Raw genomic sequence first — 13,955 nt, 5'->3', positions numbered from 1 at the left:
GATATGATGGCCGCCGTAGCAACAATTTCTTTTATGAATCTGTTCTATCAACACTGATTGCTGAACCAGGAGTTCTGAAAACTGTTCTTGATCCAGCAGAATTCATCCTTTCTAGTTCAATATCATGTGAAATTCCTTCTTCAATCGCTACCACATTTTCAGCCGTTCCATGTCCAACATTAGCTCTGACTTCATTCTCGCGTTTCTTTTGATTTTTGCTTTTTATCCAAGGTAGAAGATTAAAATATCCTCCACAAGCAAAGACTCCACACCATAGAATAAACTCGGATGCATATATCACTATGCCAAGTATATCGAGATGAGGTTGGAAGACTGAGTTGTTAATACGAATTTGAAGGGACAATCAAGGAGACAAAGACTTACAAACGGAAACTAGAGAAAAAACATCTCCAGCTGCATCGATGCCTACAAAAATGAATGAGATACCGCGGACAGTACGATGGATGTAGATATCATAGTAGTGTCTCAATACTCCTGCCGATAGGAGAACAGCTGATAATACACCCATTAATATAACAGGCCATTCGAGATCTAGACGTTGACCGGCCTAGTTGTAATATGAGTGGATACGATCATTTAAGCTGATAGATAGCATCTTACCTTCAACCCTTCAACCAACGCGACCTCTACCCCCGCAAAAACCACCACAATGACCCCCGTGATCACAAGACACTTCCTCAAACTCCACCCCTACACCAGAAAGTTAGTATAGCAACAATAAATAACCCTCACAAACCCCTCCCTTCCTCTCTCCCTTTCTCTCCCTTCCCCCCAAAATTCACAAAGAAAATAAAATAAAATTACACACCCCACCATAATACCAACACTGACCCCAAGTAACCAAACTCAACACAGTCAATATCTGCGGCTGCACCAAAAGCGCCACATTAAACCCGGATGCGATATTAAATGCGCCCAGGGGAACACCAGCACATGCCCAGAGCATCATCATGGATTGTTGAAGACCAATTGTATGGTGACGTTTGTAGTTGAGGATTATTTGGGGGATGAGCTGGATGGGGTTAGTTGGGTTGGGATTGGGGTTTGGGTTTGAGGAGGGGGGGATTTGGGATATGGGATGTGTGATGTGTGATGTGTGATGTGTTGGATGAGTGGGTGGGTGGGTAGATAGGGGGGAGGAGGGTACGAACTTGTATGGACCAACATATTGCGCCTAGGGTTCCGAGGATGTTGGAGGCGATGGGGATATTCATTGAGTTTGAGTATGAGTATGTGTATGTAGACTAAATTGAGAGTTCATAGAATAATGGGAAGATTTATAGAGAATAAACACTTTTTTTTTTAAAAAAAAGAAAATCGATTGTAAGATACTTAGTATTCTTGTAAGATTATTAAAGTTAAAAGCTACCGAGTAGGTTTATTATCGACAATGCAAAGCCGACAACGGACCAAGCCACTAAGGTTAATGAATCTTGGATGGCTCATGATCAGTATATGATAATTTCCACTCGAGTATCTTCCCTGTAAAAAATCTGCCACTCTGTTGAAAAAGTATTCTAGAGAGTATATAGAGAAATTTATTGAGCAATGTTTGGAAATAAAGGTATCAGTAAGGAGACAAGATTTGAAGTCCGCAGTTTACGGGTTCGGCCTTGAAGATGATAGGCGGTTTACTCGAGTATACCCGTCCCGAATAGTCTCGGATACTTTTAGTTCTACTGTACCCGGAAAACATGATTGTGTCGGCTAGTGGTAGGTGGTAATATTGATCGTTTAAAAACTTAATCAAGGAATGATGAAAATTGCTCACATTTCTCGACTATAAGGGTATTTAACGGCGCTACACTATGACAAATAAGACACTGGGTTCAGGGGAACATAGACTGCCACACGTCTTCGAAGCGAGGCGTTCAACATTGGTTATTTTCTTATTAATTATTATCTTCCCTCCGCAGCAGTGGCGGGTTATCTTCATACTCAGTCGTTAGGGATTCAGTTTGACGGCAACAACTACACAAATCAAGCTACTAATAGATAATGGTCCCATATATAGTGAAGTGGTGTGTCTGAGATTCCTTAATGTATAAAAAAACATTTCCACAAACTGCTCCTGAACCTTCACAACATCTGCTTGCTCAATTACCGAAGTTCATACGACAGGAAGTTCAAGTATATGTAGACCCGTAGGATAACTGAGCCGTGAGCTTTCAAGGGGAACAAAACGACTTCGACAGTGTGGTGCATCCTGATGGCTGCCTTCTATCATGACCGTTGTGTTTTTAAGACCAAGTACCCGGCGCGCGAGTTTGGTTAGAGGTGCGAATCACACGCAGCCATACCATGTTGTTGATCATCTTCCACGGAATATTGAGAAAAACTTGTCACTGATAGTCTCCCTGCCCTGTTCTTTCCTTTGCCTTCGTTCTTCATCCTGTTTCTCATAAATCTTTCCTAACTGGCCTGCAACTTGTTCACCAGCTTCAATTTCGGCCTGAATCGCTCGTTCCTCAATTTGTCTCTCGTCGTCGTTCAAACCTTCAAGTCGCTTTTTGAACGAAGCTTGTACCTTTGGTGGAAGATCAGATGCCTTGAGCTTATTATTTTCTTGCGCGGAATTTGTTTGTCCAGTTCTTTTCGATATGAGGGGAGGGAATATAGGTACAGGTCTTCCCTCTGCTTTGGCTTCTTCAATTTGCTTTTCTTGATCAATCATTCGGTGATATAAGGTATCGGCGTGCATTTGGATTTGTTCATCGACTTCAGCTGGACGATCATAGGTTGATAGATATCCTAAAGCTTTTAAGAATTTCTATGCCAATTAGTAGATGAACCTCCCTTGCGTAAGTTTCAAAGACTTACACCTTGCATCGTATAACATCTCTCCAGTTTCCTATTCTCCTCTCTGCACATAGTCAATCGAGCTTGCCATCCTCCTGAACGAAAACACTCATTAACATCCCATTGTTCCAATGCGCAGTTCTCTAAAGCTGCTCTCCCAATCTCTGCTTTTCGGTATTTGTATCCTTCAATAACATCCTGAATCTTTTCGGCATCTGATTTAGCTGCCTGCTCGATTTCTGCTTGTGGTTGATATGTTTTCCATAAATGTGCGTAGCGACCGTCTTGGTATAAACTCTGCGGAGGAACACTGGGTTTGGTAGGATCCTCAGTTGTCGCACTTGTCGATGTTGGCACCGACGATTTTGTTTGCGACGAAGCTGTTGTGTCCGTAGACTTCGCGGAATCGTATTTGACCGGTGATTCCTTTTTGAGAAACTCTTGTAAACTTGGATCAAGATTCTTTAAAGGATCTTGAGATTTGTCCTTATCACCATCATTTGAATCACCCCAGAACCAGCCCATCTTGATATATTGCGGATCTTCTTAGAACGCGGGGACCAAAATTTCTAGAGCTGGTCCAGCAGGTGGAGCCTGTGCAAAGCGCTGCTTAGTCATCTTAAGTGTAATGTGGTATGGATAAATTTAAGGGACACCTGCGCACTGGAAGGAATCACGACATATAAGAGTTCTGGACTCTACTTGTTACGACAGGTAACAATTAGGTCACGAGATTAGTAATAACACGTGATGCGAGGACTCGAAGAGCCCGAAGGCTTGGCCTCTCGAGCCCTTCGATCGAGGAGAGCGAAAGGATCGAGGCTCGATCCCCTCGCTCCCTTCGAGCCACGGAGCATGATGGGCTATATAATCAAGATGGATTTCCGTTGTATAGAGCTTCGTGCTCAAGATCAATCATTTAGTATACTATACTATTAGTTACGAATTGCATCACTGTCATTACTTAAGTCCCTGCTTGACGCCTAGTTATAAACCACCTCGAGAGCCTAGAGCACTTCCACGTGATCTAGACGGCAAACCTCGTAACAATTTTGTCACAAAATGTTACGGTGTGCGGTGAGTAGAGTCCTGTTGACCTCCTGGGATCTTGGCAGCATATGCATATATATTGCATGATGCATATAAGGAGCAAACAAAACTCAACTTTTAATTCATTCTTTCCTTTTTGGTATACTGTTTGTTTGCTTTCAATGTTTTGATTTCAAAGCACTTTAATTCCGAAGGCTGAATACCTAACCTCATTCCTTCATTTTTTTTTGAATATATACTCGCAGCTTAACTGCTTAGCTAGAGAATCAATCAATTCAATCTGATGCTCTTTCTGGTCTCAAGAAACCCAATAAGTCCAGAACTCTTACATCACCCTCCACCTATATTTCTTTCAGATATACAGGTGGCCAACCACTGCTCATATAGATGAAACGTTGAATTGACAACGTGGAAGCTCATGTATAGTGCTTCCGCATTTCTGAGAGCCCTTCGGACATGTAAACACCCTATGTTCATCACCACAATTCCTACGGTCACGGTTAAAATACAGGATTACTCGAGATATTCGGTGCTTCTTATCTACCATTCGGCCTCGTGCTTGGAGGATTGATCATTTATGCAGGCCCAGCACTACCCTGTGAGGAATTTCCATCACCCAAGTGGTTGTTGGTAACTCTAGCTAGCCACAGGCTTCTGAGCCAATTCCGAAGATCGCAAAGACCCACCTTTCATCGCCCCTAACATCATTGTTAAGTGCTCTTGGGATAGGCGAAGAAGTTCGACGTTGAAGGCATTGTTCTTGTAGGTATGAAGAGGGTTTTCTTATTATTGGTGCTACGAATTATGACTATATAGTAGGCCCACAATCATCGTACTTGCCATATTAGGCCTAACAACGTGGCGCTTCAATAAAAGGGTTGACCGATGGAGACGGCGATTGACTGCTGCTAGCCCAACTCTTCGGAATTCTGGTTTGTCGCTGTTTCTCACGATACCGTCATGAACATTGTGATCTTTTTAGTGGATTAAGGCATTGGCTACCTTGGAAAAGACTTAATTTCTTCTCTTTTGCCAACAGCATGGAAGCCTGGATTCAGCTACTCAGCCATCTTCTTATCACAGAAATCGAGGGCTGAACGTTGAAAGTGGTAGCGCAACGACGGTATCTGTCAGCGGAGAAAACAAGGGCATGGATTTGTTACTAGCGTTAGGATCTGAGCAAGTCTTGACTCTGCGATATGAAACTAGGATGAAATATTCTGAGATATGAAAACAATTGGTAATTAATGCGACACTCATCTCTTTAGCATAAATTTAGTTAAGTGTTGTATCTCTGCAGTAATTGCTCTCTTGATTAATTGGTTGGCAACGTAAATTCCGATGATCGACTTTATATTGCACCATGGTTCATCTTATGTATGCCTTAAGTAGCTGTCATTGCTTTTCTCTCATTTTGTTGTTCTATTGATGTGAATGTGATTCGATTTTTCAATTTTCCTCCGTAACATGTATCCAAGCATCATAAAAAGCAGAGCGAGAGGAAGCTTCGAAGATGTTGAGAAAGCCCGGCCTGAAACAATGTAATATTTGTTCTGAAGCATCAGTGAACTGTGAGGATTGCAGAATCAACTTTTGAAAATCATCAAACTGGCCAAGCTGGGGAGAACACATGGATCGGCGGGATTTATAGAGGTACCAAATGCTAGTCATTGCTCATGTAGAGGCTGCTTTATCCTGAACATTCATCTCAAAAATACATGTCTTGGTGCGTTGTAGTTCTAGAGAGAAACGCCATCACCACGTGGAACTTAAGTGAATTGCGTGGTGCTCAACATAAACTGTTGCATATCTGGAAAATGAGTATGTTCATGTAAGCACACTTAAGGGGCCCAGTAGCTTTACGAGCGCAAACAACAACAATAGATAGAACCCAAGAGACTGTCTCGCGCAGGAATTTACATTTTGAAGTTCCTTCATGTGGTGCTAAAGTGAATTACCTCTTTCTCATGCTGAATTGTTGCATGTCTGAAAGGCATTGAAATTGACGTAATCAGTCTTGATGAACCAATATACTACCGAGCGCAAATACTTATTTACAATCTGAAGTTTTTCCACGTGGAGCGAAAGTGAATTAAGGTGTGCTCAACTTCTTTTGTTGCATATCTGGAGAACATTGAAATTGACGTCACGTTCATTATTGACCCAATGGCTTTGCGAGCGCAAATATTGAAGGAAGGAAGCCAAAAACTAGCGTCAGGAGCTATCCGTAGTGCCACGGCAATTTAATAGCAAGATCTGGGGATATCTGAGGTTGGTTGGGCGGTGGTGGGTTGAGAGATATTTGGTTGCACATCTGAGAAACTGACCCTTGTTCAAACGTTCAGAAATACAAAAAACACCAATAACTGAGCAAGCGTAAACAGGCCCAAGCTTTGCGCTCGTTCAAAGATTGGTTACTTCTAAGGTCTAGATCTCTGAAATTCCAAGCTAGATATTTGAAGATCCGGCGGATCTTAAGCCCAATGCTGCTGTGAGTAGCCCATGCGTCTTGTATCTGCCGCTTTTTTGCCTTCCCCATGTTTCCTGACCACTAAGGTCGGCTTTCTGGTTCTTAGATATGCAACACTTCTTCTTTAATGCAGTATAGTGGCACTGAAAGTGAATATTAGGACGAATAGGGGGTTGAGGCACTTTTTGGTTGCACATCTAAACAAGTGACCCCTGCTCAACATCCAAAATGGAGAAGAGAACCAATAACTTTGCCAGCGCAAAGGGGTCCAAGCTTTGTGCTCAGAAACTTGATAATAAGGTATGGAGGAGGAGGAAGGGTCGCTTGATGCAAGCGCACGTGATGAGAGTCTTCTAGAGCGCGACTTCTTCATTCACCTTTCACTCTTTCCTGTTCAATTTACCTATATTCAGCTTCGATAACAAACCTTGAGTTCAGCTATTAAAAATCTAAGAGGAAAAACAACAATATTGGAAGACCTAATGAATATTCTGTGAAGTATTTTTGCCGTGGGAACTGGACAAGTACGGGGTTTGATATGACTGTCACGATGAAAGATGAGATCCACCTGTGCAGTATACATGCGACTTTTGCGACCGAGGAGGAGATGAGAGGTAATTGAATACTGAATCTTTAGGTATGGATGAATTCGATGCGACTTCCTTGATCAGGCGTGTAAATATTTAACGAGCTTGGAGGGAATTTGAGCTCGAACACATTGGAAAGAACATTTTGCATCCATGATAATACTTGACAAGACAAGAAAACGAGCAAATATTTGACTGTGGATTATATGCCTACGATATTGGGATCTAGATGTTGCCCTGTGCAGGCGAATATTCGAATGTGACGGGACACTGGACATTAACAATACGTGGACTGAGATAAGGAAAATTCATGCGAGTCGAACGGAATTGAATATCTCTCTCAGTTGATTTTTCAAGCTTCGCATATCATAAATGGTCCGCATTCGAAAGTCTCGAGGAAGTTTAAAATCTCTCATAGCATTAATCATCTCGTGTGAATGGGGCTGAAATTGAGTCTCTGCTGATTTCAGATTTGGGAATGTGGTAAGTCTAAGAAATCATTGTTGGTCTAACAAATTACAGTAATCTCTGCTTTCGACTGTAGGAAATAGGAAGAATCTCGAAGAGTAATGTTGGCATGAAGATGGGGATAGCAGGTACAGGGTGGTGAAGTAAGACGAGAACCTCCGAACATGAATAAGATGGATGACTACTACAGTGACGGGTAAGAGCTCGGTGGCTATGAATACTGCATATACGATATGCATTAGCAGAGTTTGAACGGATGGCACAGAGACCATCTGATGGTTTGAAACCGAAGTTCCGTGCCTGGATTGACAACCTTGAATCGATTCGCGATACGACTTAAATTGGTTTGGTTTGGAAATATTCATTCGGGAATATCAGTGAAACGAGGTGACGTGCAAGTAGGACAAGGATAAGACGACGGAGGAGGACAAAAAGAAGAGAAACTAGGGAAAGTAAAGGATGGCAAAGAGGAGGCATGAGTTTCCTTGTGAGCAACCTGCAACAACACTATCAATTCTTTCTCTCCCTGCTCCAAAACAGGAGATTGCAGCGCAGATCCTTGTAAATATGAATACGAACAAGCTTGAAACATTTCATCGCTTTCCATCACTGACTAAGGGTTAGAAATTGATATATGGATTCACCTTTCCTGCTCGAAGAGTCGAACCATGAGTCAGTTGTTCTCCCACCAGACCATGGACTAGACGAGGTTTAATCTGGCGATAGGCTAATTGAGGACAATCCAGTGTAGCTCCAGGCACTTGTTCGAGAAACATGACATGACGTGGCGCGAGCTGAATAGGGCGGTGAACACGAAACAGAAGAGCGTCGAATTTACAGAAGGCAATCCTAAATGTGCAACTGTATACATATTAAGATGACTGACTTTCACTAAAATCATGGCGCCTTTCGTATTTTCTTTGCGATATTCTCCCAGGCTTCCGACTCCCTTACTCTTCCTGTTCCGCCATGAACTCCAAATAATCGCACAGCCTTTGGCATCCACCATTTCCTTGCGGCATTGATCTTCTTCGTATCTCGACAAAAGTTTCCCACCCCAAACCTTTGCTTTACGGCTTCCAATTCATAAATTCCGAGCCTAGTCACTCTCGGTTTCCCTACAAAGTTCATCGTAGTAATATCGACTTGTGCATCTTTTGGTGGATTCTTTGAGTATCTCATCAATAAATCCCGTGAGTGTCGAGCAAAGTTGGGTAACTTAAGATGGATGTAGTTGACAAATGGCGATGTTATATATGCCACGAAAATCATTGGTACAGCTCCAGATAATAGGACTTGTAGTTGGATTAGTTAGATGAAGCAAACGAAAGCACGGGAGCTTCGTCAATGCAATTCAAACTCATAGAGTTGTACATTAAAAGTACTCGCAAATATGACTTACCAGCTGGTGCCACCCATTGGGGCTCATCCTCTGAATAGTAATGTGCTGGTGCCACTACCAAGGTAAAGAATACAAATATGAAAATAGTTGTAACTTTCAAACAGCCAAGAAAGACAGTTCTTCCAGTTCCAGAATGATATATGAGTAGCCTTTCCGGGTATGCTATTTTGAATCAGTTTGGATAATCCGAAATGGCACGAATGTACCCACCTGGTCTTCTGCTTGCATATTGTGGCGTTGCCACAGGTCGTGGAGCTGCTACTCGTGGGGTTTTACTTTTGATGGCTTGACTAGCACGTCTGAAAGCACCAGCTCGAACACATGGGAATAACCTGTGGGTAGCAAACCCTCTAGGTCCGGATAATCTTGCAAGCAATATCATCACTGCTCCTGATCACGAGAATGCTTGATATGGAAAATGCCGTGAATAAAAGAATAAGGAATCAAAATCATTCGATCATTATTCCTTGTGAAGCCAAATGGCTAATCCAATAACAAACCAAACCTTAAAGGCTCAGCAAATGTTTTTATGATATTTGCTATCAAAATTGGATCTAACATAAAAATAAATTTGAGATGATGAACCAAGCGCGCTAGCCGCCACGGGCCGCGCCGCGCGCTCGCGTTTACATATGTAGGGGTATCAGCCGAAACCTATGTAACAGATTACTGTTTGACTTCACAAGATCGAATTGAATTGTTCGTTCAACATTTGGAGGAACTATGATATTGAGAGTATTTGGCAGATAACAACGAAAGGCGTTCGCCTTCCGATTCAGCACAATGTTTTCGCAATACCTCACAACTTTGGTTCTCTTGATTTGCATCATCTTGAGTATCAATGTCACGGCATATACACCTTTATCCGATGAGACACTTCACAGTCTTCCTTCTGGAGGCCCAGATTTCGATATACATAATGGGGCCATTCTTTCGCCAATTTTGATACCACGAGTTCCAGGAACTCCGGGGATTCAAGCCGTCCAAAGGCATTTTGTTGATTTCTTTACAATGCATCTTCCGGAATGGACAATCGAGTTCCAAAACTCGACTTCTAAGACTCCCGTCACTGGTGACAAACAAGTACCATTCGTTAATATCATAATAACTCGCGATCCTCCTTGGACCAAACCCGGAAATGTTGGAAGATTAGCCTTGGTTGCACATTACGATAGTAAACTCGCGCCTGCAGGATTTATTGGCGCAACTGACAGCGCAGCTCCATGCGCAATGATTATGCACGCAGCTAGAAGTGTGGATCAAGCATTAACAAATAAATGGGCGGTAATGAAAACGGCTGGGGATATTGGTTTGGAGGAAGAAAAGGGTGTTCAGATCTTGTTTCTCGACGGTGAAGAAGCATTCCTGAGTTGGACCAATGATGATTCTCTATACGGTGCAAGGTGAGAAAGTAGCTTCTGATGATTTTATGCGTTATTCTAACTCATCCAGGGCATTGGCAGAAACATGGGAAATAACACCTCACGCAGCTATGTCAAGTTACAAAAACCCACTGGACTCGATTCATTTATTCCTTCTTCTTGATCTTCTCGGCCACGATACTCCAAACATTCCTTCATACTTCGAAACTACACATTGGGCATACAAAAGTCTCGCGACCATTGAAAATCGCTTACGATCGCTTGGAATAGCTCAATCAAAAGTTAAGCACCATTTCCTACCCGATTTCGACCGGGCCTCCTTTTCTGGCGGAGGAGGTGTTCAGGATGATCATCTACCTTTCATGGCCCGTGGGGTGGAGATTTTACATATGATACCTTCCCCATTTCCAAGTGTTTGGCACCGTATTGAGGATGATGGTGATCATCTAGATATGCCAACAGTGGAGGATTGGGCCAAAAATAGTAACGGCTTTTGTTGGAGAGTGGATGGATCTTGAGGGCCATTTCCCATCGCAGCCACAGGCGGAAGCACAGAAGGAAAAAAGAGATACCATTTCTCATAGAAAGACTGAACTGTGAGTTGTTCATGGTCATTTCAGTAGTTTTAAACTTGTGTTAATTTTATATTAGTAACTAAATTCAGGAATATCACAATTGGAGAGCCATTTGAGTCAAATTGAAACTTGCTTAAGCCGATGTCATTTGCAATATCCTTCCTGTCCTGAGAAAAACAAAGAATGTGCTAATAACAGAGCCTCACGAAAGTCTCGTGAATTTCTTGTCTAACCGGCAAAGTAATGAAACTCAGAAGTTCTGATACTTTTTTGACGCATGAAAATATTTGAGTTATACTCTGGTAAACCGTTTATTGAATAGTCCCATTCTCTGATCATACATAAAAGGAATGGGAAAGAACAATTCACCCGCTCACGATTACCTACATCACCTATAATCCTTGATATTTATACTCAGCTACTTCCTCATCTCCTCAATGCCCCTGAACTATATCCCTTTGCTCACTTCTCCCTGTATCAAAAGCATAAAAAAAAGCTTATTATGGACAAGAGCCAGCTTTGTTCCCCAAACCATGCCGAAACTGTCCCAAAAAACTTTATTCATCTGTCGCTTGCACAGCACAATTGATCCTTCCAGTCTGCATGCGTCGCGAGTTCAAATCATTCTTCAGTTTCTAACCCTTTCAAGGCAGGCAACTTGATTTATTGCTGGATACTAGGGGTTCGATCGCGAATTGGTATCAGCATACGTGATTCTCTTACAGCTCAACAAAACAGAAGAGAACCCTGGCTGATGGTACGAGAAGCTGAGATGGCCCCAGAGGTCCCACAGAGACGATCCTGGGCCAGAGAATTAGTAGACTTTCACATGTGAGGCATTACTTTCTCACTTCTACGCCAATGACTTAATGCAACATCAAAAACAAAGAAGTAGTAAGTAAAGGCTGACAATAATTTTACTTCTCTGCTGATTAGACTCGAGGGAACCTCTCTATCTTGAGACACATCGTTGACAGCCCCACTCCAAAGATTCGCCTCGTCAAGGCAACGCTTCAGAATACACAAGATTCGACGGAATTGGTCTACTCCTTATAATCCCATTCTACTTATGTGAATTTTATGAAGCACGTTAATGACACTGGCACAGAGGAAGCAGGACCGGGTGAGAAATTCCAATAGATTTATGAACCAATGGTGTTTGAGAATCTGTCCAACTAAATTTTGGGAGCAATTCTCGACAGAAGTCCCGGTATCAATAAAAGGTAGTTTTGACAGAGAGGTGCGTGGGTCGTTCAGAGTGCTTGGAGCATGGAAATATGGCGCAAAGACGCCGGAGTATTTGAGCTGTCAGAGGTATGGTAAGAAGGGTATTCGGTCACATGGGTTAACGATATATGCAATTTAGTGATGGCCATAATGTGTATTCACTGGATATAAAAGGGTATACTACTTGTGGATTTCCGTGATGAGAATTTGATATTATGCTTTGAACTGGCTGTTTGGGTTTGAACTGACTTTGCTAGGGATTGATGGGTTTTACACGGTTTTGCATAGAAGCATCAAAGACCTTTTTTTTTAGCGGAACATGGAATTTCGTATTCATAGAATACCAGATCCAATTCAAAATTATATTCTTTGCACTTGTAATTAGGGAAATCAATGATACCAATTCCCGAAGTCCATAATTGGACGGAGATGAAGACAATATATACAAGCTAGGTGCGATATCAGAATGACAACCTAGCTGGTTTCTTTCCAAGGTTGTTTCTCAAAAGATGACTTAGGAGAGGAGGAAACAGATTCCACCATGATCTGTGAGATCCATCAAAATATGATAAAGAACCCTCTAACCTCTAAAACCACAATCTATCACTTATCCTGACGCACCGGAAGTACAAGTAAGACCCTTCGAAGTATCCACGTTAGCGCAAAGGAAAGTAGCAGATCCTGACGTGGGAGCAACCGTCCAAGACGAGAAATTGATATTACAAGTTCCGCTTTTTGGACAATCAAGATTCGCAACGTCTGGCGAATTTTTCGAGCTAGTCTTTCCTTTGAAGTTCGTAAAATATACGTCCGTCACAGATGCCGTACTGGGATTACTTGCGCAGTAGCTTGCATCTTCACCATAGCAACTTTGAATCTGAGCTGCCCAATCGCTGTTTTGCACAGTAACATCGTTGAATGTTACGTTGCGGACAACCGCACTTCCATGTTTACTTCCTCCGGGGTATAATTTGATTCCGACGGCTTTGGTGGAGTCGATCATTGTTGCTCCGGTGACATAAACATTTGTTACAGAATCAGTTGTACCTGCTTTGCTTCCGAGAGAACCGACCGAGATTCCATGAGATCCAGTACAGCTAATTGTATCGACTGTGACATAGTTCGCGCCAGGCTTGAAAGCTATGCAGTCGTCGTCATTCGAGACTGTGATATGGTTCAAGGTAACATAGGTCGAGTCACCAACATCGAATCCGTCGGTGTTCTTTGCTGGTGCTGTTGATTTGGAAGCTGCTGTCATTGTCAATCCGGAGTATGCGACATTAGTCGAACCCCCAGTAACACTAAAGAAGACATTTGGTGGGTTCTTGACTTTGAGGTTCTTGATGGTGATGTGAGAAGATGCGCCGGTTATGTAATGCAATGTTGGGCGAGCGTATGATGTGTTTGTGGCAAAATAGTCGTATGCCGCCTGTCCATTTCCATCTATCACTCCTGTTCCAGTGACGGATTGGATCGTTGCGGTGTTGATGCCATTCATGTAAAATATCGCTCGTTTGCCTTCCCAAAAGTCCAGATTCTCAGATGCCTTCAGAGTACCTTCGATATTGAATGTACATCCAGCACATCCAGTAAAGTCGAGGACGCTATTGATTGAATATTGGACACCGGCTGGAATTTGGATGACGCCACCTTTACCACATGATTTGATTGCTGCAGTAATGGCAGGAACGTCGTCAATTCCGGCATTTCCAGCAGATGCAGGAGTACAAGTAGCTCGTTTGGCGAGACTGACACCGTTCGCTTCGTTTCTCACAGCAGTTGGTGATGCATATGCAGAAGAGCAAAGCAATAAAGCTAGCTGTAAGGTTCGAAATGTGTCAAGCATGGTCGCTGTATTAGGAGTTTCAATTGGAAAGAAAGCTTAATGAGAAGCACAATGTTCTTCTCGTGGCGGGTGGTTCCACAGTTGTAGGCGGCTCAGTAGGCTATATTAATCACTTACTTATTCAACCC

General features: G+C 42.6%; 6 protein-coding genes across 6 annotated transcripts; 2 read left to right on the top strand and 4 right to left on the bottom strand.

Moving 5' to 3' along the window:
- Positions 1–300: 300 nt before the first annotated feature.
- On the bottom strand, positions 301–1,717 carry SS1G_04557 (hypothetical protein; the record flags this gene model as incomplete). The annotated part of the gene is made up of 5 exons (XM_001594699.1): positions 301–333; positions 389–568; positions 622–711; positions 830–1,033; positions 1,625–1,717. 5 exons carry the CDS (start codon positions 1,715–1,717, stop codon positions 301–303), a joined length of 600 nt encoding a protein of 199 aa, XP_001594749.1.
- Positions 1,718–2,332: 615 nt separating this feature from the next.
- Positions 2,333–3,345, bottom strand: SS1G_04556 (hypothetical protein; the record flags this gene model as incomplete). The annotated part of the gene is made up of 2 exons (XM_001594698.1): positions 2,333–2,791; positions 2,842–3,345. The coding sequence occupies 2 exons, from the start codon at positions 3,343–3,345 to the stop codon at positions 2,333–2,335; spliced, it is 963 nt and encodes a 320-aa protein (XP_001594748.1).
- A 3,223-nt stretch (positions 3,346–6,568) lies between these two features.
- On the top strand, positions 6,569–6,697 carry SS1G_04555 (predicted protein; the record flags this gene model as incomplete). The annotated part of the gene is made up of 1 exon (XM_001594697.1): positions 6,569–6,697. The coding sequence occupies one exon, from the start codon at positions 6,569–6,571 to the stop codon at positions 6,695–6,697; it is 129 nt and encodes a 42-aa protein (XP_001594747.1).
- A 1,595-nt stretch (positions 6,698–8,292) lies between these two features.
- SS1G_04554 (hypothetical protein) lies at positions 8,293–9,179 on the bottom strand (the record flags this gene model as incomplete). The annotated part of the gene is made up of 3 exons (XM_001594696.1): positions 8,293–8,690; positions 8,798–8,959; positions 9,008–9,179. 3 exons carry the CDS (start codon positions 9,177–9,179, stop codon positions 8,293–8,295), a joined length of 732 nt encoding a protein of 243 aa, XP_001594746.1.
- Positions 9,180–9,580: 401 nt separating this feature from the next.
- SS1G_04553 (glutaminyl-peptide cyclotransferase) lies at positions 9,581–10,697 on the top strand (the record flags this gene model as incomplete). Its single annotated transcript, XM_001594695.1, has 2 exons — positions 9,581–10,200; positions 10,250–10,697. The coding sequence occupies 2 exons, from the start codon at positions 9,581–9,583 to the stop codon at positions 10,695–10,697; spliced, it is 1,068 nt and encodes a 355-aa protein (XP_001594745.1).
- Positions 10,698–12,234: 1,537 nt separating this feature from the next.
- Positions 12,235–13,827, bottom strand: SS1G_04552 (hypothetical protein; the record flags this gene model as incomplete). Its single annotated transcript, XM_001594694.1, has 3 exons — positions 12,235–12,282; positions 12,326–12,430; positions 12,790–13,827. The coding sequence occupies 3 exons, from the start codon at positions 13,825–13,827 to the stop codon at positions 12,235–12,237; spliced, it is 1,191 nt and encodes a 396-aa protein (XP_001594744.1).
- Between the last annotated feature and the right edge of the window lie 128 nt (positions 13,828–13,955).

This window comes from Sclerotinia sclerotiorum, genomic scaffold, assembly GCF_000146945.2.
Source record: "Sclerotinia sclerotiorum 1980 UF-70 scaffold_5 genomic scaffold, whole genome shotgun sequence".
Taxonomy (NCBI): domain Eukaryota; kingdom Fungi; phylum Ascomycota; class Leotiomycetes; order Helotiales; family Sclerotiniaceae; genus Sclerotinia; species Sclerotinia sclerotiorum.
Note: the sequence above shows the minus strand (reverse complement) of the source record. Positions and strands in the feature narration are given on the sequence as shown.